This window comes from Cyprinodon tularosa, unplaced genomic scaffold (assembly GCF_016077235.1).
Source record: "Cyprinodon tularosa strain WSP-4 unplaced genomic scaffold, ASM1607723v1 ctg658, whole genome shotgun sequence".
NCBI classification, from domain to species: domain Eukaryota; kingdom Metazoa; phylum Chordata; class Actinopteri; order Cyprinodontiformes; family Cyprinodontidae; genus Cyprinodon; species Cyprinodon tularosa.
This window is the reverse complement of record NW_024039405.1, coordinates 309,827-334,893: the sequence shown is the minus strand read 5'-3', so window position 1 is coordinate 334,893 and position 25,067 is coordinate 309,827. Positions and strand designations below refer to the sequence as shown.

The window sequence follows — 25,067 nt, the reverse complement described above, 5'->3', positions numbered from 1 at the left end:
GGGAATAGAATTGAACAGAACATAAAATCACAACAGTACAAAAAGCATGAAAAAAGAAAAAAAAGTTGTAATGTCCTGGAATATGTTTCCCTTAGATATAAAAATATTTGCACATTAGAGAGCTAAGGGAAGACTACATAGTAATTGACTAGCAGTTGGTTATCGCACTTGCACTGCCGAACTGTACGGACCCTATAAATAAATGAAAATTATACAGACTATACAGTAGTTGACTTGGATTATTGCACTTGTACTGCAGAGAATTACTGGCCTTATAAATAGTACAAAAATTAAACAGGCTACAAAGTAGTTGGCATGTGTTATTGCACAGTGAGAGAACAATATTGCACCTGGGTGACAATAGGTAATGTTTTGCATTAGATGTCTAAGGAGGGGGGTGTTGACCCTTGTCCCTTTTCCTATCACCTCCTCCTTCCCCTAAGTGAGGAGTTTTACAACTTGATGGCTTGGGGAACAAAGGAGTTCAGTAGTCTGTTGGTCCTGCATTTGGGAAGGAGCAATCTCCCGCTAATCAGGCTCCTCTAAGTGGTGAGGACAGAGTGCAGACCGTGGCTGGCATTGTTCATAACGCCCACCAGTTTGTGAAGTGTCCTTGTCTCTACCGCCATCCTCAGAGGGTCCAGCTTCTTGCCAATCACAAAGCCGGCTCGCCTCACCAGTTTGTTCAGTCTGGGTGTGTCCTTCTTGGATGTGCTGCTCCCCCCGCACAGTGTAGAAGAGGACACTGGCAACCACAGACTTGTAGAACATCTCCAACAGCTAATTACAGATGTTGAACGACCTCGGTCTCCTCAGGAAGTACATCCTGCCCTGTGTCTTCCTGTTCAGGTGGTTGGTGAGTGTTGACCAGTCCAGTTTATTATCTAGCCACACCCCAAGGTATTTGTATGAATCCACAGCCTCCCCCTCAGCCCCCTCCAGTAGTATGGGCTTAGTCTTTGGTCCATTCCTCCCAAGTCTATGACCAGCTCCTTTCTCTTGGAGATGTTTCGCTCCAGGTGGTTGGTGCAGATTCGGGTGGCAAAGTCCCCCACCAGACTCCTGTACTCATTGTCTCTGTTCTCCCTGATACACCCCACAATGGCTGTGTCATCTGTGTACTTCTGTATGTGAAACAGCTCAGAGTTGTAACAGAAGTCTGAGGTGTATAGGGTGAAGAGGACAGGGGCGAGCATTTGCAGCCCAGGTCTGAAAGGACATTGGGCCTATCATTTTTGTAGACTTAGACTTAGACAAACTTTATTGTCATTTTGTACACAAAACAAAATTTTGTTTAAACAGCTTTCCAACAGTGAATGAGCAGCAGCTTAGCAATGAAAAAACATTTCCATTCATAAAGTGAAGCAGTGATCAAATGTAAACAGTGTACAGTAGGAGAGACATGGTGCAAAGGGCATTGATGTGGAAGATTCAGAACATTGCAACAAAAACAAAAAAAATAGATATGGTACAAAATGCAGTAGAAAACATTTGAGTTGAGTTCTATTTGGTATGATGTTATCAGTGTGATGCAGAGTCCCGATTTGTGACTTTATTTAGAGTTTTCCCAACAGTTCAACAGTCAAAGATGTTGAACTGTATGTACACTACGCTAACAAATATCAACTAAATGCGAGTCAGTATTCAAAATATTTGTGTGCCTTACAAGAAACTCTTTTGAATAATGGCTCCAGGGAGTAATAATTATTTCAATACAAACCAGAAAGATGTTATAATGCTGTCACTACAACTTTGACCATTGTTCCAAAGGGTAGAGGAGGAGCAACGTCACAAGGAAAGAGAGCAGCTATCACTAAAATATTTATTTCCAAATCTTTGTTTTAAGGATGAGTTCCTTTGGAATTACTGAACAGATTTTTGAGTAATGTATAAAAACATTGTTGAACGCTTGTAATATCTCTGGAACAGTGAATTAGAAACTTGAAGGCTTACATTTCATTTTCGGTGAGTATTTTTGCCACTTTTTTGTCATATTCTTTCTTGTAATTAATTCATTTTTATGGTTGTGGAACATTTTACGCATTTTGGTGTCTGTTCCTAAAGCTGACAGAATAATAATGTAACAACTTTATTTCCTGACAAATTAGTCGATATAGTCTATGATTTATATATGGTGCTAAAATTTTAGCAGCAACTGTTTATTTTAAAACTCTAAATTACATTAACCTTAAAATTGGAGATTTTTGTTTACCATGTATATTATTTAGGTGTTTGTTAAAGAAAAGTCTTCCAACCCTTCCAATCTTTAATCATGGCCTATTATCAGACTGATGAAATTATGGTACTTTTACGAATCATATTCTCAACGTTTTAAGAAACTCAAAACTTGCCAAATGCATCATAAAGTTAAACTTGCTGACCAAACTTCAGACCGCCACTGGGGAGTAGCATAATGACTTGAAGGATCTTTTAATCATCAATAATCATGGAAAATAACTGAAGTATGAGAATTGAGACAATTAACGTACAACTGACACAATGATCCAAATATCTGAAATTGTTGCCCCTAACTCAACAATGAGTTCAGGGCATGCAAAATTCAGATAAAGCCCAATGCAAAATTAAGGCTTAAAAAGAGCAGGGAACAAGTAATGACGATAAGTCAAACAAGGTGGAAACAGGTGAAAGAATTTTATCAACTAACTGAAGAGTCTGTCTAAAGGACAAATTACTTAGACAATGGAAAGCAGGAAAAACTGCCCAGAACCTCCTCACACAAATACAGAAAGAAAGACTGAGACAGTGATGACACAACTAAAGGCACAAAGAAATGCACAAGAAAAAATACACCAGAAAATACATACAAAATATAAAACATAACATAGATGGCAAACTCCCAATTGCAAAAAGAACAGAATCAGACAAAAACTAAATAACAAAAAATCTAATCCATAATCTAACCTACAGCTCCTGACAATATGTCTCATAAACAAATATTGAGACAATAAAATAACTGTAAGTGGTAGAAATATAACGTTTCCATATGCCTAATATAACAACTCCTCCGTCATTTGGGAATAAATTCCTGTGGAGCCAAAAGAAAACTAGTAAGTTACTTAAAAGATGAATTTCAGTTTGTAAGTGAGCATAAAAAGTAAGTTTTTCCCTTCTTGGTTGCACTGGTAAATTCAAAGCTGCTATTCAAGTTTTCATAAAAGAATGGGGGCAGCATAGTCCAAAATTCACAAGCAATCTTATTTTTTTTCCAAATGGCCTAGGGTCACTGAAAATGTTGAATCTTGAAATTTCTTCTCCTACTTTGCATATAATTTGGCTACATGGCTTAAAGACAAAAATGAAAATGTTTAATACGGAGTTGTAAAAGAAAGACTTGACCTCCAATAGTATAGTAGTATTAATAGTAGTAGCATTTCTTCTAGCATAAGGCAAGTGTTTTGGTACAATGTATTTCAGGGTTGTTAACTTTGCAAACCCAAAAAGAAAAAAAAAACACAAATAAACAAATAAACAAAACAAAAAACAGGTACTTACAGATGGTTTAGGTGTATATAGAAAAGCACATTTGATATTAGCTAATTAAACAAAAGTGCAAGTACTAGAGGTTAGTTATAAGGGCAAAAAGTAATAAAAGTAATATGCAAACTGCTCAAATAAAATAGTTACTTTGTCTCAATGTACGCTGATGGAAACGGTAAAGTATTAGACTTTCAGCTTCAGGTAATGTTAAAATTTCTTTTTGAATGTTTGATTTTTTTTTTTTTTTTTTTTTTTTTTTTAAGATTCCATGGTTGTCACGATGGACTTCAGACAGATCTGTTTAACTCTTGGCCTTTTAGCAGGTAAAGTTCGTCATGTTTATCTATCAACAACATGTTTTAATTTATAACAAACTAACTATGGATGGATCAATTAATTAAAACTAAACTGTAATAATAATAAATGTGGGCTGTTCGCATTGTTTCAGGTGGATAGGTGGTGCACTGGGTAGCATTGATCAAGCATGGACTCTACTCAGACAGTTGTTGGTGTATATGTTGTGGATCTCTGCAAGAATAGGCCAAGTGATCTTCGCTACTACTTTTACCACATGATGAAGTTTCTGCTAATCACCCTTAGAGTAGTTTTAAAACAACAGTAAAAGCCTATCAGTAAAAAAGCTGTTTCTAAAAAAATCTACAATAATACATTTTGCCTTTTCTGATGATATTTAGTGTTATTGTTTCTTAAACCATACTGCTAGATGCTTAACTTCAGTCGTGTTTGGTTTCTCGTTACATCGCAATCTTGTTGCATGTAAAAGACAGTGGGCTCCAGTGGATATAGCGGAGTTTTGCCCTTCAACTATCATCATCTGTGTTCGGTTTGTAATAAAGCCCTCAATCAAATTGCATAGAGTGTTTATTTAATTGTTTTAGGGATGGATTGTATTAAGCCCTCACCCTAAGCTAAAGTTAACAAAGCACAGCCTTGCACAGTTGTTTTCGTGCTCTAGATGTTTTACCACATGTCTTCTCAAACCCCTAGTCAGCTGTTGGTTAAGGACTGGGGGTTGTGGTTGCAGTTGGGAGTTTTAACAGGCATGTTTAGTATGAGGAATTGTTGCAATGTAGGAACAGTGGATTCCTCAAAGAATTGATGTCTCTCCTGGGTTTCCTTAAAAAACTTTTAACCAATTGGTCTGGAGGATTTGATTTAACTGCCTCTGTAAAGTGCATTACTGTTACATGTACTGAAAACCAGGCTAATATGGATAAACTGAATTAAATTGAACAGGTTTAACTACCAGAACTGCAGTTGCCCAAAACACAACCCTAACTGCTCCAACCACAATAACAGCTCCTACAGAGACAACAACAACTCATCCAACCACAACTACAGCTACTCCAGCCACAACTACAGCTACTCCACCCACAACTACAGCTGCTCCAGCCACAACTACAGCTGCTCCAGCCACAACTACAGCTGCTCCAGCCACAACCACTGCTGCTCCAGCCACAACTACAGCTACTCCAGCCACAACTACAGCTACTCCAGCTACAACTACAGCTACTCCAGCCACAACAACAGCTCCTCCAACCACAACTACAGCTGCTCCAGCCACAACTACAGCTACTCCAGCTACAACTACAGCTACTCCAGCCACAACAACAGCTCCTCCAACCACAACTACAGCTGCTCCAGCCACAACTACAGCTACTCCAGCCACAACTACAGCTACTCCAGCCACAACTACAGCTACTCCAGCCACAACAACATCTACTACAGCCACAACAACAGCTCCTCCAACCACAACTACAGCTGCTCCCACCACAACAACAGCTGCTCCTACCACAACAACAGCTGCTCCTACCACAACAACAGCTGCTCCTACCACAACAACAGCTGCTCCTACCAGAACAGCAGCTGCTCCCACCACAACAACAGCTGCTCCTACCACAACAACAGCTGCTCCAGCCACAACAACAGCTGCTCCTACCACAACAACAGCTGCTCCAGCCACAACAACAGCTGCTCCAGCCACAACAACAGCTCCTCCAACCACAACTACAGCTGCTTCCACCACAACAACAGCTGCTCCTACCACAACAACAGCTGCTCCCACCACAACAACAGCTGCTCCTACCACAACAACAGCTCCTCCTACCACAACAACAGCTGCTCCAACCACAACTACAGCTGCTCCTACCACAACAACAGCTGCTCCTACCACAACTACAGCTGCTCCCACCACAACAACAGCTGCTCCTACCACAACAACAGCTCCCCCCACCACAACAACAGCTGGTCCTACCACAACAACAGCTCCTCCAGCCACAACAACATATGATGCAACCACAACAGCTGCTCCCACCACAACAACAGCTCCCCTCACCACAACAACAGCTGCTCCTACCACAACAACAACTCGACCGGCGACAACAACAGCTAATCCATCCACAACTACAGTGGCTTCTACCACAACTACATATGTTTCATCCACAATAACAGCTTCTCCAGACACAACAACAGCTCCTCTTACAACATATGTTCCTCCTACCACAACAACACATGCTCCTACCACAACACATGATCCTACCACAACAACACATGCTCCTACCACAACACATGATCCTACCACAACAACAGCTCCTCCATTCACAATACATTATACAACCACAACTACAGCTGCTCCAACCACAATAACAGCTCCTACAGAGACAACAACAACTCCTCCAACCACAACTACAGCTGCTTCCACCACAACAACAGCTGCTCCTACCACAACAACAGCTGCTCCCACCACAACAACAGCTGCTCCTACCACAACAACAGCTGCTCCTACCACAACAACAGCTCCTCCATTCACAATACATTATACAACCACAACTACAGCTGCTCCAACCACAACAACAGCTCCTCCAGACACAACATATGCTCCTCCTACCACAACAACACATGCTCCTACCATAACACATGATCCTACCACAACAACAGCTCCTCCAGCTACAACTACACCTGCTCCAACCACAACAGCTGCATCAGCCACAACGACAGCTGCTCAAATCACAACAGCTGCATCAACCATGACAGCTGCTCCAACCACATTTACCTCTGCTCAAACAACAATTTCTGCAACTACAGAAGCTCCAACTACAGCTATGACTTCAACCATGACTACAGGCGCAACAACTACAACCAGATTATCTCTACCCTCATCAACAGTGGGTACAACCATTGCAACTACTGAGATGGAAATAATAAAAAGGCGACTGACTTTTACATCTAACGGAGAAACCTTCACAAATGATTTGTTAGACTCTTCATCTGAAGCATTTCAAAATCGAACTCAAATTTTGACATCCAATGTAAGTTTTATTTCTTTAGTCAAACATATTCATCACTGCTTTTACAATAAACAAACGCTGTCAAATGTAACTCTGGATATTAAGGATAGGATCTATAGTTTTATTTGGTTTGTTTTTTACTAAAAACAAAATCTACAGGAAAAGAACACTCGATAAATCAATTAGTAAAACCTGTCTTAAATTGAAGGTGGCGAATTCCTGTGTCTTTTGAATATATGTCAGGCTCAAAACTAAAAGACCTAGAATTCGAGGCGGAAAGACAGTTAACAAACTATTATTTAAGACGGAACTGCAGAGAACATCGTCGTCTAAGGCATGAACCTTTGCAGGAGGAGACCACAGGTTAGTGACCACGTTGATCTGACACAGGATAATAATGAAGGTGTGAGTCACTAACCTCATGTCAGAGTTCAGTCCAAGTCCAGAGAATGAGGAAGGTTCCAGCCGGTAGGCTGCCAATGAGACCGGGTGGGCACCGCCCAGAAAGTCACATGAGCCGGTCTCTCAGAGGTCTGAGGACATTTTTTCTCTTACCGTAGGTCAGGATAAGAGAGTAATGTGAGAAAAAGTTGAGAATGCACACAAAGCTCGATGTAACATGTATTTCTCAGGAGAAATCTGAGAACAATGAAAAAACCACTTTGGTCTCAATTAGTGCTCATTTGTATCTACATGTAATTGGGACATAAAATAGATATTCAGATTTGCTTTGCTATAAGCTGTTTCTACAGCTACACAAAACTTTGAGTATTATATTAACCAATAATCTAAAATAGTCGTTGATGGATCTTAAATAAACACATTTCTGCACACTTTGAATCCCTCAAATTAACTATTTTTGGAAAACAACTATAAAGCATATATTTTTATGTCTTTCTGCAGCTTGAACCTCTCTACCGGGAACAGTTTACTTCATTTCTGAACCTCAGTGTGATTTCATTCAGGTAGAACAGTAGATAAATTCTGATCTTTATTAAAAATCTTGCAAACATTAACTAATATATTATTATCATTGCAGAAACGGGTCAATCATCAACAACATTGCCCTTGACTTTGCAACAGCATCAGCTCCTAATAAAACTGAAATATCAGAAGTTCTGGTCAAGGCATATTCAAACATCACAGATTTCAAGATTAACATCACTTCAATTCTTGTGCATGATGAACGTAAGCTAAGCTAAATACAAAACCAACAATATTTCAAAAAACTTGACAATTTTTTTATGTATCTTAGGTACTTCAATCCCCGAGGCTCCAAGCACAACTACTGCTGCAACCATGTCTGTACCCCCAACCACATTTACAGATATCACGACATACCCCCCAACTGAGACCACAAGTTATCCATTACCATCAGGCACTATACCACCTCTAACAACGACCCAAAGCATATTTACCACTGCTACAATGTCCGATACCACAACACCACCTCTCATGTCCAGGCCCACTTTGTGTCCCCCAACCAAAACTTGCACATGTAGACTGACATCTAGTTCATGTCCCAAAAGAGAAAGGTCTTCTTTACTCAAACAGCAAGACTTGACAACGAGAGTTGTGTCTTTCATATCTGTAAAAAATCCATTAGGAAGAGACATGTTGAATTCATCATCTACTGCCAATGAATCTTCACTGATAAAGAGACAGGTTAAGATCTGGTTCTTTTTCTTTTTACCAAATATTGTAGTCTATTGTTTGAAGTGCAAGAACTATTCACTTTTGACTATAAGTCTTTTTCTGCCCTTGCAGCTTAGACCTATCTTCCAGAGAAGGTTTTCTTCCTCCTTCATCTCCCTGGAGGTGGTTTCAATGAGGTAATATTGTTCCTATATCAAATATAAGTTAAAGTTTATTCTCACTGAACATTGTGTTTCTTTGTTGAATATATTTCCAGAGAAAACCCAACCATACACACTGCGAACCTTCAGTTTAGAAGCTCATCTGTTCCTGATGATGATGAGATACAGGATGCTTTGATCAATGCAACTTCAGTGTTTGTCGACTTCAAAATTGAAACAAAATCGATCAGCGTTCAAGACAAAAGTAAAAATCTCTTGTCTAATGACTTGATTCTGACATGAGTATCTCTATGTCATATAGCCAATGATATTAAAAGAAAAGTTAAATTTGCTATTGCTGGGCACAGGAATCCAACACTGATCTCTATTCACTGGATTGCTGATAGCCCGTTAGTAGTACAGGGTGAAGTGAAGTCACCAGCCACCATATTGTTACTCTAAAATTAGACAGGTTGCAATGTAAAAATATGTGCGCAACAGCATCAAACAACAATGATGTTCTCATTTTCGATAAAGATAAATTCACCCTTTGTTTTTTCACACTTGTTGTTTCATAGCATAAGTAGATTACTGTAATTTATACTGACTATGCATCACATTGAATGAAGTATTTTTGTTTTAGCTCTCTCTTCACCACAACGGACCAGTACAGCTCCCGCTTCACAGGCATTTATCTGCCTGTTGATCTCCCGCTCCATCTTCCCCTCATTCATGAAAAAGACCCGAAGACACTTAAACTCCTCCACAAGGGGCAGTACATCCTCACCAACCTGGAGAAGGCACTCTACCCTTTTCCAGTTTAAGATCATGGTCTCAGATTTGGAAGCACTAATCCTCATTCCGGCCGCTTTACTCTCTGCTGTGAACCGCTCCAGTGATAGCTGTAAATCATGCCCTGATGAGGCCAATAGGACCATGTCATCTGAATATAATAGAAACACGATCCTAAGGCCACCACAATGGATCCCCTCAACACCTTGGCTGTGCCTAGAAATTCTCTCCATAAAAGTTATGAACAGATTTAGTGACAAAAGCCAACCTTTTCACCAAGCTTTTTAACCACCTTGGTGACCTCAGCACCATAGATGGAAGAAACCAACCCAGAGCCCTCAAACTCTGCTTCCTCAATGGAAGACATGTTGGTGAGATTAAGGAGGTCTTTGAAGTACTCCGCCTACCGACACATGACATTCTGAGTCGAGGTCAGCAGCACACTACACAGACTGTAAATAGTGTTGGTACTGCACTTCTTCCTCCTCCTGAAATGCCAGATTATGGACCAGAATTGCTTCAGAGCTGTATGTGAAGTTTTTCTGTATGGCCTTTCCGAACTCTTCCCATGCCCGAGTTTTTGCCTTTGGTACATATCAGTAGCTTCTGGAGTCTCACAGGTCAATAAAGCCTGATAGGACTTCTTCTTCAGCTTGACAGTTTCCCTAACTGCTGGTGTCCACCAGCTGTTGCGACATACAACGACAACCTTGCAGCCACGGCTCCGACTAGCCGCAATAGAATGCCTCAGCAATAGAAGCATGGAACATGGTCCAATTAGACTCAATGTCCCCCACCTCCCTCGGAATGTGTACAAAGTTCTCTCGTGGTTGGAGTTAAAGCTCTTTCTCATATGAGAATCTGCCAGACGTTCTCAGCAAATCCTAACAATGTGTTTGGGCCTACCAGGTCTGATCGGGGTCCACCCCCTCCATCTGAGGCAACTCACCACCAGGCAGTAGTCGGTGGAGTGGGATTGAATACCTTTAATAATATAACTTACACATGTGGTGTGATTTCACATTCAAATATTTTCTTTTTTTCACAGTGAATTACTTTCTATTCACTCTACTTTCTATTTTCTAACATTAGACACAATGTCGATAGCTAACTCAGTCAATGTCTTCGAGTCGGTCTAAGTTAGCCAGACTAATTACACTACAGACTATACTATGGAATACATTGGGGTATATATGGATTTCCTTGCTTAGCACATCCACTGACTGTAAAATTACCTGTAAAAAGACTTCCCAGAGCCAGCAAACTTCTTCTTTTTGTACCCAAATCCTATACATTTAGGCATTTCCATGGTGTGACTCCATGAGAGTGGGGAGTTCCAAGATGGTGGCAGGTGACTTCAGTTTTTTGGTCTATCATCAATCCAGTGAAAAAATAGAGATCAGTGGGGTCCATCAACAAAGTGGAACTTTTATTAAGATTGGAATATAATCAAAGTTAATATAAATGTAGATATAGTAGAATACTACTTTTGGTAATATAGTGTATAGTACGAATAACATATCATTCAGATAATTTGTCAAAAGCAAGTTGGTTATTGTGAAACTAATGCTTTATATTTCCATTTACAGCTTGAGATGAAAGAAGCCTGAAGATCATTCTCAATATCCTATCTTTTCTCACACAGCTTATGTCAGGCATGTACATGTTAGTACAATGGTTAATAATAATAAAACATTTTATTTAAATCACTGTTCAAGAAACCCAAGGATATTGTATGTATAAAGTAAGTAAGTAAGGGGAGACAACACAAATTGTCGGACTGCAATAAAAAAATACATTTCTTCTGCTACAGTTTAATATCCATACAACATTTTCATGCTTCCAGTGTAATTATTAGCTTTGGGCGTGTGATAAGTAGAATTTGTACTTCAGGTGAATGGTTCACTATGAAGGTTTGCAAACAGCAAATGTCTGCATAATATGTGGGGGGTTTTGAGATAAAAACATCTATTGGTGATGGATGCCTCACTAAATAATATTTATGATGATATATCTACATACCGCATCAAAAAGCATTACTTAAAACCTGAGTGATCATTGTATATACTTAAAGTTTCACTTTGGAAAATGAATAAAGAACTTAAACTGTGTTGTATTATTTTATCCAGTCATGGTTTTCATAGCTAAAATGAATCTGTAAGATTTATGCTGAGTGGAAACGAAAAGTAAGGAAGGCTAACACACTTTTACAAGCAGATCAGGTTTGGGCAGATACAGTATGTGAAAGGCTTTGTGTTTATTTAGATGAAGGATCTCTTTGTTACTAATTATACATCTGTCACCACTAAATACTGTCATTGTTGGCAGCAACACAGACAAATGTCATGACTTACTTTCCTTAACGACCTTTAAAGCACACAAGACACTTTCAGTTCAGCATATACTTATAACATGTTTCGGCAAAAAGATAAACAAAAAGAAATAAAGGTTAAAAAAAATTTATGTCACGTCAAAATATGTTAAAGTATCTGTGCTTCAATGCATTTTCAAGACAATGGTAAACATGAGTTAGTTTGTTTGATTAAATTTGGGAGTCTCACTAAGTCACGAAGCAAACTTGTCTTTTAACCTGCCGCCTTCCTTTGTAACCAGAACATGCTCATCTTCTCTCTACAGCCATTTTTCTCTTCCTGTCAATCATTTTCTATGCTCTGAAATTCAAATTCAAATGTACATACACTTTAGTGGGTCGCTTTCTTCCTTAAAATACCAATTAAACCAGTCAGCTCACATTGTTGCAAAGTAATTCTGTGAGAGAGTGGTTTTGAAAAATGAAATAAAATGAATAAAGGTTAGATTTCTCACATGGTGAAAATTTAATCTACAAAAAATTTGATCAAATGTTTTTCTTTTGAATAAATATAAAGGAATATGACTGAACTTGCCTTTCTCTTTTAAACCTATTATAAGTCTCATTCTCATTTGGCTTTTTCTCTTTTGTACTGATGTCTGGATTCCATTTGGTTGATTTTGCTTCAAGTTGTCTGTCATTTCTCATCTCATTGTGTGTGCTCATGGATTTTTCTTAAGTTGAACTTAGGGACGAAAGAGCAAAGGGCCCTCTTTCCAGTTACCCTTCGGCCATGTTGACTGTTGATTATGTTCTCTCTCCATTTTTTTTTTTACATTTTTATAGAAGGAACCTGACTCACTGACGGGTTTAGATGTGTCAGTATCCTGTAATTTATTTGCCATTAATCTAAGATAGAGAATGACCCACTTTGATGAGCTTTGATATTAAGTTATTTGTACTAAATGGCTTTAAAATCATGAATGTTAATGCATATCTTCCATTATCTCTTACTTCACTAGAAAGAAAAGTATGTCGGAAACCTAGTGCTTCAACACCACGTTTTACCAAGATTTCCCTCAGTCTATGTAGGCAAAAATATACATTTTCAGATGCCTCCAATCTGGCCACCTTTCATGGAAACGCCCCTGCTAGACATATTACTCAGACTTACTTAGACTTGGACAACATTTATTCTCATTTCATATACATAGAGTGTATGCAAAACAAAATTTTGTTTATACAGATTTCAGACAGTAAATGAGCAGCAGTTTAGCAGTGAAATTAACATTTTAATTTAATTATGTGCAGTGGTGATTGTATGTAAACAGTGTGGGTGAAAAGGTTAAAAGTTAAAAACAATACACTGGACTTTATTTTCCAAGTTTGAAGACATTTCACTTCCCATCCAGGAAGCTTTTTCAATTTAAAATGTCAGAATTAGGGTTGAGTTCCAAGCTTTATTGAGTAGCCCAACAAAGCTTTGTTTTGGCTTAGAAAACATGCAAATTGAACCAGAAGAACAGGTCCACCCTTTAGGAACGGTTAGTCATTTATGTTCTTTGTTAGCATGCAATACTTGATACTGGTCTATGCCTCTGAAGGTGAGGAGTCATTAGGGTCCCCTGCGTGGTGATGGGGGTTGAGATGAAAGCGGGAAGGAATCAACTCTATTGCTGCATTGTAGGTTTGTGAGAGCTAGAACCTGAGTCCACCCCCTCTGTTTAAGGTTGTTTTTTCTCTCTTAACATAAATTACTTCCTTCACACCCCTGTCCAAACCACCTTCTTTGTCCAAAATGTGAACATTCTGTTCCTCAAAAGAATGTCCTTTGCCTTGCAGCTGAGGAGGTAGCTCTCCTGAGTTGAGCCATGCTTCTGTGGAGAGGTTGTTTGGTTTCTCTAATATAAAGATCAAAGCATCCCTCACTGCATTAAGCCGGGCATATTTTTCAATCGTTGCACGTGGCTACAGTTTACTCTGTAAGAGGAAACCGCAGAGTTACCTGCAAAAAGTGTCAGTTCACAGCTCACACAGCTCATGCATGTTCAGCCTGATGCGATCTACCTGCTCACACTGTACATCTAAAAACCACATCTGACTCAGCTCCGCAGTGAGATGGAGCTACTCTGACTCATCTATCCAGAAGCCAAATGAGTAGAAGAGGACTCTGAAGCTCACTATAGTGAACCGCGTTGCCTTGGCAATTTGTGCAATTTTGTGCTGAAAGCCCTAAAAAGAAAAGGCAGCAACGTATTTGGACAAAGACATGGCTGAGCAAACGTGGCTACTACGGTCTGTCAATTTTGCAGACAGAACTCCATTTCACTCATTGCACCATGCTTCTGTGTTTACATCTGAAAGAAAGGAGAAAAAGAAGAATTTTTGTTTGTGCATGCCCACTGAGCAATTTGCCCACGACGGTCGGGAGAAAATCAAACATGTCTGATTTTCTCCCGACCTCACGACTCCTGATCAGGAAGTGGTCGTGGGAGGCTGATGGCCCCTTGTTACCCTATGTATACTATATGACGCATGACCAGGCTGAAAGTTGGCCCGATCGAAAAATTCTTGCACGACTGGAAAAGGGCAGAAAAAATAAATCACACAGTGTAAGCCCGGCTTTAAAGTGCACCCACCACTCCACTCATCTTAGGTCTGGGGGTTTAGTGTTTAGCTTCTTTAACCTTTTTGGAATGACTATGACCTGGATGACTGAGAATCTTTACTAGCACTGTGGGTAAAAAAAAAAAAAACATGGTGCAAAATATTGAAGTTCAGAACAGTGTAAAAAAATATATGTGGGGCAAAAACTTAGTTTAGTTTAGTAATTTTGAAATTAGGCAATTTCCTCAGAAAATAAATAAGTGCATGCAGTAAATATATACTGTACGGAAGAGGAATAGGGAGACCTAATCTTTTTTTTTTAAAAGTTAACAGATTTTTAGATTTTATTTCAATATAATATAAATAAATAAATAAAAAAATCTCAGGATTCTAACTTTAATCACATAATTCTGACTTTAATCTCAGAATTCTGACTTTTTTCTTAGAATTCTGACTTTAATCACAGAATTCTGACTTTTTTCCCCATATTAAACTGAAATAAAATTTAAAAATCAGTTAACTTTTTTTCTTTTCTTTTCCAGTGTCCCTAATTGTCTTCCGTAATATTGGGATCATCTCAGTTTGTGGGAATCTAATGAGCCAGTGAGGATTTAATTTTGGGATGGTCACTGCCCTTAAAAGGCATTAATATTTAAGTCCAGAACAGTGTAAAAACAAATATATGTGGTGCAAAAATGCAGTAGAAAAACATTTTTTCCCCCCAGCTTTAGGTTAACAGATTTTTAGATTTTCTTTTAGTATAATATTAGAAGAAGAAAAAAATTCTCAGAATTCTAACTTTTTCCATTATTAAACCGAAATAAATTTTTAAAATCAGTTTTTTTTTTTTTTTTTTTTTATAGTGGCCCTAATCGTCTTCCATAATACTGGGCTCATCTCAGTTTGTGGGAATCTGATGAGGGTTTTATTTTGGTATGGTCGCTGTCTTTACCATAAATGGTTAACCGGAAAAGGAAAACCCATGGATTAATGTGTGTATCCAGCATCTTAGGCGCACTGGGCATCCTTCAACAAAGCCCCTCATAAGATTCGCTTAATCATGGGGATATATAGCATTTTATGACGGAGGACTGATTGTTTTTTTGTTTTTGCTGAGGAGGGGCTGTTATTGCAGACTGGGAGTGCAGGGTCTGGCCACCCACACTCTGTGGAAGTGGGACAACGGAGCAGATGGCGCATCTAAGCTGAGCTGCGGGGCTTTGTCTTGCACCAAATACAAGGTGCCATCATTAAAACAACCGGTTTGCTTTATTTCTACGAGAGTTCATTTATTTTTTTATCCGATAATTATGTCGGAGTGACGGCGCAAATGCAGAACAGAAATACGTCCATATACCGCCTGATCTGAGCCCACCGTCCCTTTCTTAATCCTCTCTATAATTGAACACAATGGTGGATAACCGCTACGCCACCGCTCTGGTCATAGCCTGCGTGCTGAGCGTCCTGGCCACGGTGTACCTGTCGGTGGCCATCGGCACGCAGCACTGGTACCAGTACAGCAGCCCCACGGTGCGTGGAGAGGCCAACGTGTCGGAGCTGCGCTCCCTGTACGAAGAGTTCATGAGTGGGGAGTTCGACGAGAAGACCTACAGTGACACGCTGTTCCGCCTCAACGGGACCGTGGGCCTGTGGTGGCGGTGCGTGCTGGTCCCACCCAACGCGCAGTGGATCAAGGAGCCAGGTATGCGGCCCTGAGGCGCTCCAAGCCTGCAGCGCAGCGCAGGAACCCGGCAGCTGTCACTCATTAAGGTTTCATCTTCAAGCATGAATCACCTGTTCCTTCAATCTGCCAAGAAAAAAAAACCCAAACATCTGATTTATGGTGGCTTAATTAGAGATCAATCGGGTATGGCAACCTTAATCATCTTTCAGCATAAACCTAGGATGTGTTTTATTCCCATTTCCAAGGAACTTAAAAGTCACATGTTACACAGCAACCTTTTTATTTCATTTTCCTCTTTAAATGAAACTGAATTGATCTCTAAATATTGAAAGAACATTGTTTTTCTCATCATAACACACTACATTAATCAAACTTTGGTAGGGACACTATTAGTTTTCAGTTTCATTGGTCTTATGTCATTGGTCCTATGCAAAAATATGCATGCTCTTTTTTATGCTTAATGTGAGCATCAGGGCACATTTTGTTTAAAGAGAATAGCAGCTTTTCTTCCCACATTAATACAAATCTTATAAGCACTACACACTAGATGCTGTTTATCAATGTTTAAAGCATCACTGGCTCTGATGAATGTGGAATTAGGACGTTTTTCCACTTTAAAAAGTTTTGCATATAAACCTAGACAGTAGGTAAATAAGTGCCTATTTAACCAAATATAGTCTAAATATGTCTGTTATATGTGGATTGATTTGCTTACTGTCTAACTGTTTAAATAGCTCTTTATGTCTATTTTCTTTTTTAGTGGCATCATCTACAAAGCACAAGAATGAGCCTTTATTCCAATATAAAATCACTTTTAACAATTATAAAAGACAATATAACACTATCTTATCTGTAATGTAATAGTATCCAAAATAAACAGCCAGATTCAAGCATTATTTACCAGACAATGTTTGTTATAGACAGAAGAAAATTCTTTTAAACATACAAAGTGGGTTAGAGCAGTGCGCTTGTGTTATGAAAAGGTTGCAAGCACCCAGTTTGATCCCCACAGCCTCCACTCTGGGTTCCTGAGCAAGACCCTTAACCCCACACTGCTTCCTGGGCGCCACACAATGGCAGCCCACTGCTCACCAAGCAGATGGGTCAACTGCAGAGAGTGAATTTGCCCATTATGAGAAAATAAAGGTACATTAAAGGGATTTACACAAAACCACCTAACATAAATAAATAAACCTTTGTTATCTAGGATTCACAGTCTAAAGCAGGGGTGCTCAAATCCGGTCCTCAAGAGCTACTATCCTGCAACTTTGTGATGCACCCAGTTTTTAACACACCTGAATCAAATGAGTGGCTCGTTACCATGCTTCTGCTGGGCTAAACGAAGGGACTTTTGATTCAGGTGTGTTAGAGAAGAGAGGCATCTAAATGTTACAGGATGGTAGCTCCTGAGGACTGGATTATAGCACTATAAAATCTGACAGGCTCGAGTAAAAAATAAAAGGGACTACTTAAAACATCAAAGGTTGGATAGTAAGGAAACCTGCAGTCTTTCATGTTTTTGTTATATTAAATTTCTATTTTAGATACTCTTCAGCTTTGAGTGATGGATTTTTAAAACAAAAAATTCAGAAAATCTAATTTTTCGATTAAGTTGTTTATTTGTACTTGATTGCGTATTTGATACATAAGAAAAAATAAACCTTTGTAGTCACAGATATCAGCTGTAGTTCTTGATAAGCACACACAGTGCAGCAGGGTTTTTAGACCACTCCTCCATACAGATCCTCTCCAGATTTTCTACGTTTTTTGTGAAAAGGTAGAAAAGACTAAATTAAATCTGGCAATTGACTCTTTCAGATGCCAAGATGGTGCTGGAGTGTCGAAACTTCACTTTGCTGGAGCAGTTCACCCCCAAATACAAAGAGCCGGGGAACCACAACAGCGGAGAGGACATGCTCCGCACCTGTACGTCTCCAGAATCATTCTCTGTTCTTTGAGTAAAATCCTACTGACAGTATGCATCTCCTTGTCACAGAGTACTTCACTAACAACAGTTTTTGATGTGTCTCCTATGGAAAGATTTGTGGAGGTGCCAGTTTCTGCTGCCACTGACGTCTCTCGGTCTGGTTGTGTTAGCGGGCCTCATTGGGTTCTGCGCCTGCCTGTGCAGGACCCTCACACCTACACTGGGTTTAGGAGTTCTTCACCTGTTGGCTGGTAAGACCTGTTGCACTGCATCTCTCAGCAGCAAACATGCAAGACTCTAATTAAGACGTCACTAAAGAACTTTTCTAAAGGTGACCTCCTTTTCATTTTCTCTCATGCACCTGCGTTCTTGTAGAGTATTATAGAAAAAGTCCCACATTCCCGCTTTAGTTCTCTCTAGAAGCGGGACTTTCTAGTACTAATTCAAACTGTTCTATCTATAGCTATTTTCAATAGGACTCCTAAAGTCTACGGGGGTTTAAGATGCAAAAATTTTTCTTTACAGGCATCGTTAGGTAGATCTCTCTAGTACCAGGTTGGATTTCCTTTGGCCTTTTCTTTGTCAAACATTTCTCTGAGATTTTGGTCCATGTATTGGTAAAATCAGGCAAGGTGAATCTCTCATCCCACCATATGCCAAAGCTCTGCTGAACTGGGATCTGCTGCCTATCGGAGTTCATTAAAGTCATTACTGTGAGGCTTTTTGCTTCGTGGCAGGAATTCTAAGATTGTTTTCTCTGTACCTTTCTGGTATTATCAGCTAGTTTCCCTGTACTCAACTGATGAACCAGGGCTGTAGTCTTTTTTTAGATTTTGTGATGGGTTGCTCGGTTACATTTTAAGAATTATTTTCTCTACATAGTAATTTAATTGGTATTTATTATTTAACTGTTAATTTGGTAATGCTCCATGTTTCTTTGTATCTATCCCTATCATATAGACATTAAATAATACTAATCGAAATTGAAATTGCCTGCTTCTGTTTTCTGTTGTTAGGTTTACTATTTATACATCATATGCATTGTTATTCTGTTAGCCAGATTAGACAGAGTAGAAGGCCTTCCTTCACATTGTGGATGTCACTGTGTGTACGGAGGTCATCTAATCAGGACAGCCATCGTGTCTTTAAAAATACACAGGATATGGGCACATCTTGGAGCCGGACTGATAGAGGAGAGCTATCTGTAACCCTGAGGCATAGAGGCAAGCTGCATGAAGTTCAAGACATGGATGGCGTGTCAGTTTCTGATACGGACAGCTAAACATCAACATGATGCAACACATAGGGCCGGATTTATCAAGATCCAATTTTGCGTGCAGTAATTTGCGCTCGCAAACTGGAATTTTGCGCGAGGGGCTGAACCATGGTTTGCGGGTGATTTAACAAGAGCAATTGCGTAACTGGTGGCAGGTGCAAAACTGTTGGTGACGCCCTATTTAAATGATGGTTTTGCGCGTTTTGTGGTTTGCGGCAAAGTAGTTTGTTGGTTGTGCAAACTAGTGCATTAAGAAATTTTAATCTTACAGTGACACCCCACCCCCTCCCAAAAAAAAAAAAAATAAATAATATATATATATATATATATATATATATATATATATACACATACTCACTTTGGCAGCCTTTATTCCCTAAGGTGGTATGTGGCTGAATTTCTACTTCACTGCAGTAAAAAAAAAAAAACGCATCCCCGCAGCATTGGCATGTTGCTCCAAAGGCGCAAGGATGAGGTCGGGGTTCTCCGTTAGGGCGTCCGGGCGACATGGCATTTAAAACGTCGGACAGCACTTCTGAAAAACGAGATTGGGAGATCCCAGATGCAAAAAAGTGCAATGTTGCAAGGAGTTTTGTGATATCTGGTATTGCGTGGGTCCTCCTTGTGGCTGGCTCCAAATCCATTCGGAGTTCCCCCAACAGCTCCAAAATGTCAATGCTGGATAAACGATATGTTTTGATGATAGTTTCCTCGTTCATTCCAAAAATATTCACACGGAGTGAAAAAATGCGTTCTCTGCGTCTCCTTGCTTCATTTCCATCGCTCCTTCTTGCGGCAATAACCGCTGCCATGTGTGCGCAATTACGCATACAGACCATTTGCACCTTCTTTTGAAACGTGTTAAATATAGAGTCAGATACCGTTAGCAAAATTGCTTTCAGGTTTAATAAATCACTTTGCGAGTGCTAAATTAATATATTTACATGTTCTCCTCCCACAAGACGCACTTTTGCGTGTAAACGCCCCATATTGCATATTCATTGCAGAAAAAGTACTAAATGGATAAGAGGCGCTATTTAGCACGTTTTAAAGACCAAATCCTTTTAGCACGCTGTTGATAGATCAGCTTGTACACTTTTTAGCGTGCGCAGTGAAATAGCTCACGTTTTAATACACGCAAACCTTTGATAGATCCGGCCCAGAGACTCATGAGCTATAAGAAGCAGGAGATGACCTTGTTCGGCGCTCAATCTTTGCCGGACGCTCGCGGACGTGATTTTTGATCCCACAGCTGTGCAAGCTCCAAGCATTTTCTCTGTCCTGTAACGACCTGATCTGGAATGTTTTATAGTCCTTTTTTATATGGTTTTACCCAGTTTGAGTTAAGAGTAGTGAATAACTTGCTCCCAGGAAAAGAACCGTGAGGAAGCCCCCGAGGCGCAACGGCTTTTTTCGGGGACATACTTCCTCAATTAACACTGTTTACAATTTATAGTAGATTAGCTGTTTCTGAAACATTAAAACTACACGCCAATTACATGGCCATGTTAAAAGTTGCTTAAATCTTATTTTACCACATAAGTGGGACTTATGAAGTGGCCAGTGCTAGAGAAGATACACTTAAGTTTTGTGGAGGATTTTCTGGCTTTTCTTAAAAGACCCGCCGTCTCCACTTAAAAAAAATAAAAAACAAAAAATGCACATGCACAACCCTTTACCAGCCCCTGAGAGGGAACACCTATTAAACCTGTGCGAGAGCGTGCATGAGCCCATGTCTCCTCGTGCACAATCTGTTGAAAACTTGCTGTTCTCATAGCTAATACAAGCTTACTGTGTCCGTACATCCTCTCTAACCCCTAAATCACTATATAGTGGACTTTATAGTAGACCTTATTGCAAACTCGGTTAACTTACAATAGTAGCCATTCAAAATTTCCCCACTTTCCTTGATGGGCCCTTGGCTGGTCCCTTACAGTTCCTTTTTAAACATTAATCTTTGTACAAAAATATTCTTTTTGTCATGATGTGTGGACATTAAGATCTAAAGAGAAGGGTGGAGTCGGAGTAAAAAAATATGCATACCCAGGCTGGGAGCTGCAGGGAAGTGGGCTGCCATTCGACTGGCTTTTTACTGGCAGGAGCCATTTTAAATGGCTGCTGCTGTACTGTTCATAAAGATTATCTCTGCTTTTTGTTCGGTTGCTCACGTAACTCATCCATCACACGTTGCCTGCTCCATCTTTATAATTAGTCGCCACTCTTGTGTAGCAATAGTGGGCCAATGTGACAGCAAATCCCATATTGCTTTGCATGGACAGGAGAGCTGTCCATGCAAAGCATTCCAGGATATATCTGGCTCTTCTGAGGCCTTTTTTTTCCTTCTCATACACTTTGTGTATACCTTCTCTCATACGACTCTTGGCCATTTTCAGATAACTTTGGTGAGAAGGGTGAACTTAAATGATTATCTGAAACCGTAGCTCACCAGAGATATACACCTGAAAGTGCGCATGGGCAGAAAAATATAGCTAACTGGGGCGAGCACTTAGGACAGCCTTAAGTAAACATATCTCCAGAATGATTGACCATTAGGAGGAGCACCTAATTAGAGGATCCACCCAGAAATAAAAGATTGTGATATATACCATAATGGGGAAGAAATTCAATATATGTCAATTGAAATCAGTGCAAAATATAATAAACAGATTTCTTTGGCTAATTTTTTTGTAAATCAGGTAATCAAACAGGACCAGAAATTGAAGCTAGAATATTGATTATTTCTGATGTTTTATCTGTTCTTTTTATTAATTCTCTTCAAATGGTTCGAATCAAAGAGGCAGGAGGCTGTTCTTTAGGAAGCAAAGCAGGGAGATCACCCATGAGTTGATTACAGTACAAAGTTTTGTTTAGCTTTAGGTGTTGATGAACATTATAAGAACATCATTAGTCGTAGATTAGATTCTTGACTTGGTCAGTTATAAGCCGGTAGTGTGAAATCGTATTCACCAAAACCAACCTCAAGAAATGAGGTAGAATTGTTTTTTAGGCTCATTAAAATATTTTTTCTATCAGGTTATATTTTTTTTATGTCTCTGAAGACCTCTGCATGTTTTTCCTGCTCAGAAATACCCTAACACGTCTCTGTCATCCTGTACCTTAAAGGTCTGTGCACCCTGGCAACAGTGTGCTGCTACCTGGCTGGGATGGACCTGCTCCACAGGGTGTCAATGCTCCCTGACAAGGTGGATGGCTCCCTGGGTTGGTCCCTTTACCTGGCTCTCATCTCCTCGCCCCTGCACATGATGGCTGCCGCACTGCTGGTGTGGGCGGCACGCAGCCACAGCCAGAACTACTACCGCATGACTGCATACCGGGTGGCGTGATGAGAGATTGTGCTTCAGATCTCAGATTTTAAATACCACAACTCCGGCACCAGAATATACATTTCATACTAATATTTAAGGATATGTTTTGTTTTTTTTATCCCATCCTAGATTCAATATCAAGTAAAAACCCTAACGTATGCTGCATTTATTTATTTATTTTTTTCTAGAGCTGCTAATATAAAAAAAACAAATTTAAGTCATCAAATTGGACCCTTTGAAAAAGAGTCAGTTAATCAAAAACCTGTTAGACCCAAGTGCACCTCCTACTCTTATGTGAGACTAAGTTTAAGGTGTAGTTTCTTACAGCAGAGCAGCAGACTGAAGAAAACGCCCCTCAGAAGAATGGTAGAAAAATAATTAACGTCCTGACCTGAATCACATTGAAGCTCTCAAGTATGCATTTTAAGCCTGTCATGTGAGGCGTCAAACATCTACATACCAGCGCACTAACCTAAGTTTTTCTTTTGTCTTTTTTTTAGCAGCTTGTTTTTGTTGGATATTTATGAAACCAGTGTTTACTTGGTTTCACTCTACCTATTGCATGTTCTACTGCGATGTTTCCAATCAACTCACTCTAATTAATAATAAAGTATATATTAAAATCATATCAAAAGGTCTGATTACAATATGGTGAAGTCAGGTTCAGTGTATAGCGCCAAAGTTTTCCTAAGAAATCCCAACTGTTTATAATGATAGTGTTGCTGAAATCTCCCCTCCTGCGCAAGAGAATAAATGCGTAGAAGCATCACTACTGCTGTGGAAAGGAACGGGTAGCCATACTCCCTTGCCTGTACAATAGTAAAGTCAATGTGTGCTTTAAAATAACAGGAAAAATGATTTCCATGCACTAATTCTGTTGCGGTACAGTGTTTTTATTAGCGTTCACGTGGCTTTGTTCCAGTAATTTAGACACTTAAAGTATTATTTAGAGCTGCTGCTACCTCCTTTGTGTTATTTTTATGCTTTTTTTTCAGAGCAGGGCATGCTTTTGAAATCCATCTGATAACAAGCTGACAATGTCGTTTGGTTAGTTTTCAGAACCTGCTAAGGGGCGTAAACGTTACTCAGTAGACATACTGTAAATACCAGAGGGGGAAAATAACATTAAGAAAATGTATTTTATTTTATTTCAATTTCAAGCAGCGCAGTCCCCTTTGTCATGAAAGTTATGATTTGTGTATTTTATTTATTGTGTTTATTTATTCTGTTTCCTGGTTTAAGGATAATACAACATAAAACAAATGGAAAAAAGAATTCAGCGTATACATTTGAAATTACTGTAGAGACACTCTACAGAGATACTGTAGAGGTGATTAAACACCACTTATCAGGTTGTTCCTTGAAAACGTTCTGTTCTAATCCTGACTAGATATGTGATCCCTCCTCTTTTATTTAAAAGCAGGCTGGCTTGGGATGGATGTGACTTTTTGGGTAAAGTTCACATTTTTTTTTTAGAATTTATATTTAGGAACGCAATCCCTATATCTTAATCTTAGCCTGTGTTATTGATAAAAATCTAGTTTTGATGCATCTTAAAAAGGCATTACATTTTTCTAATGATACTGCCACCTTTGGTCAAAACGTAGAACTGCAGCTATCTTCTAGTCATTGTAGCCGGTGCTCGGACTTAAGGCTTTTTTTTTTTTCGCTTTCACCTAATGTGGAGTTGCCATTGGTGTCTGAGTTGAGCTGGTTGCCAATCATTTCTAAAAACTTGACCTCACATCCGGGCAGTGCGGGTACTTTACATTTAGGAAAATAGGCCACATAATAGATCAATCTGCGCTGAACTACTGAGGTGTCAGTTTCATCATCAAACTATGTTTTACTCCTGAAGGAGTGAATAAAAAAGCTTTGGTGAAGATATTTTTCAGTAAAAACTAACAAAATATCTGTTACACGAGCGTTGTTGTGTGGAAAATACCCCAAAATGTTAAGTTCCAAAATGTAGTTGTTTGTTTGTAAGAAATTGGATTTAGCATCGTTCAAAAAAATTGTCACAGCATGATGCAGCTCAGGGGCGTTGCTAGGCACAAAGCTTTACTGGGGCACTGACCCCCTACCGCATATGCCCCTCCTTCCATACACAAATACAGACAGGCACACTGCCCAACCCTGATACATTCCAACCAAAATTACCAGTTGAGATATTAATAAGTGTAAGAGCATATTTGTTTTAACAAACATGAACATTTTCAACATTGCAGCTATAAAAAATAAGACATTACCAACTTTAAAAATAAAACGTTTCCTTATACACATTCTGAAGTAATGATTAATTTCTAGGTTTCAGAGTTTTAGTTCGGGGGAAATGTTAACTAAGTTCAGGATGAGTAAATTTTTTGAGCATTAAAGTGTACCTCCTATTTTTCATTTTTGCAAACCGGTCAATCACTTGACTGTGACTCAGCTTAGAAAGTTCTTCCTTTTCAACTGATAAAATAGCAAGATGATGGAGCCTGTCTTGTCCCATTGTGCACCTCAGCCAAGTGTGGAACCTTCTCAACACACTGAATGACCT

At 39.4% G+C, this 25,067-nt stretch overlaps 2 protein-coding genes across 2 annotated transcripts; both read left to right on the top strand.

Moving 5' to 3' along the window:
* Nucleotides 1–6,327: 6,327 nt before the first annotated feature.
* On the top strand, nt 6,328–11,702 carry LOC119799307 (mucin-5AC-like). The gene is made up of 7 exons (XM_038309141.1): nt 6,328–6,827; nt 7,710–7,771; nt 7,846–7,994; nt 8,062–8,471; nt 8,574–8,638; nt 8,719–8,867; nt 10,984–11,702. The coding sequence occupies exons 1-7, from the start codon at nt 6,546–6,548 to the stop codon at nt 10,986–10,988; spliced, it is 1,122 nt and encodes a 373-aa protein (XP_038165069.1). The 5' UTR covers nt 6,328–6,545; the 3' UTR covers nt 10,989–11,702.
* A 3,572-nt stretch (nt 11,703–15,274) lies between these two features.
* Nucleotides 15,275–22,733, top strand: LOC119799303 (claudin domain-containing protein 1-like). The gene is made up of 4 exons (XM_038309135.1): nt 15,275–16,014; nt 17,815–17,922; nt 18,037–18,174; nt 22,323–22,733. The coding sequence occupies exons 1-4, from the start codon at nt 15,723–15,725 to the stop codon at nt 22,541–22,543; spliced, it is 759 nt and encodes a 252-aa protein (XP_038165063.1). The 5' UTR covers nt 15,275–15,722; the 3' UTR covers nt 22,544–22,733.
* Nucleotides 22,734–25,067: the final 2,334 nt, after the last annotated feature.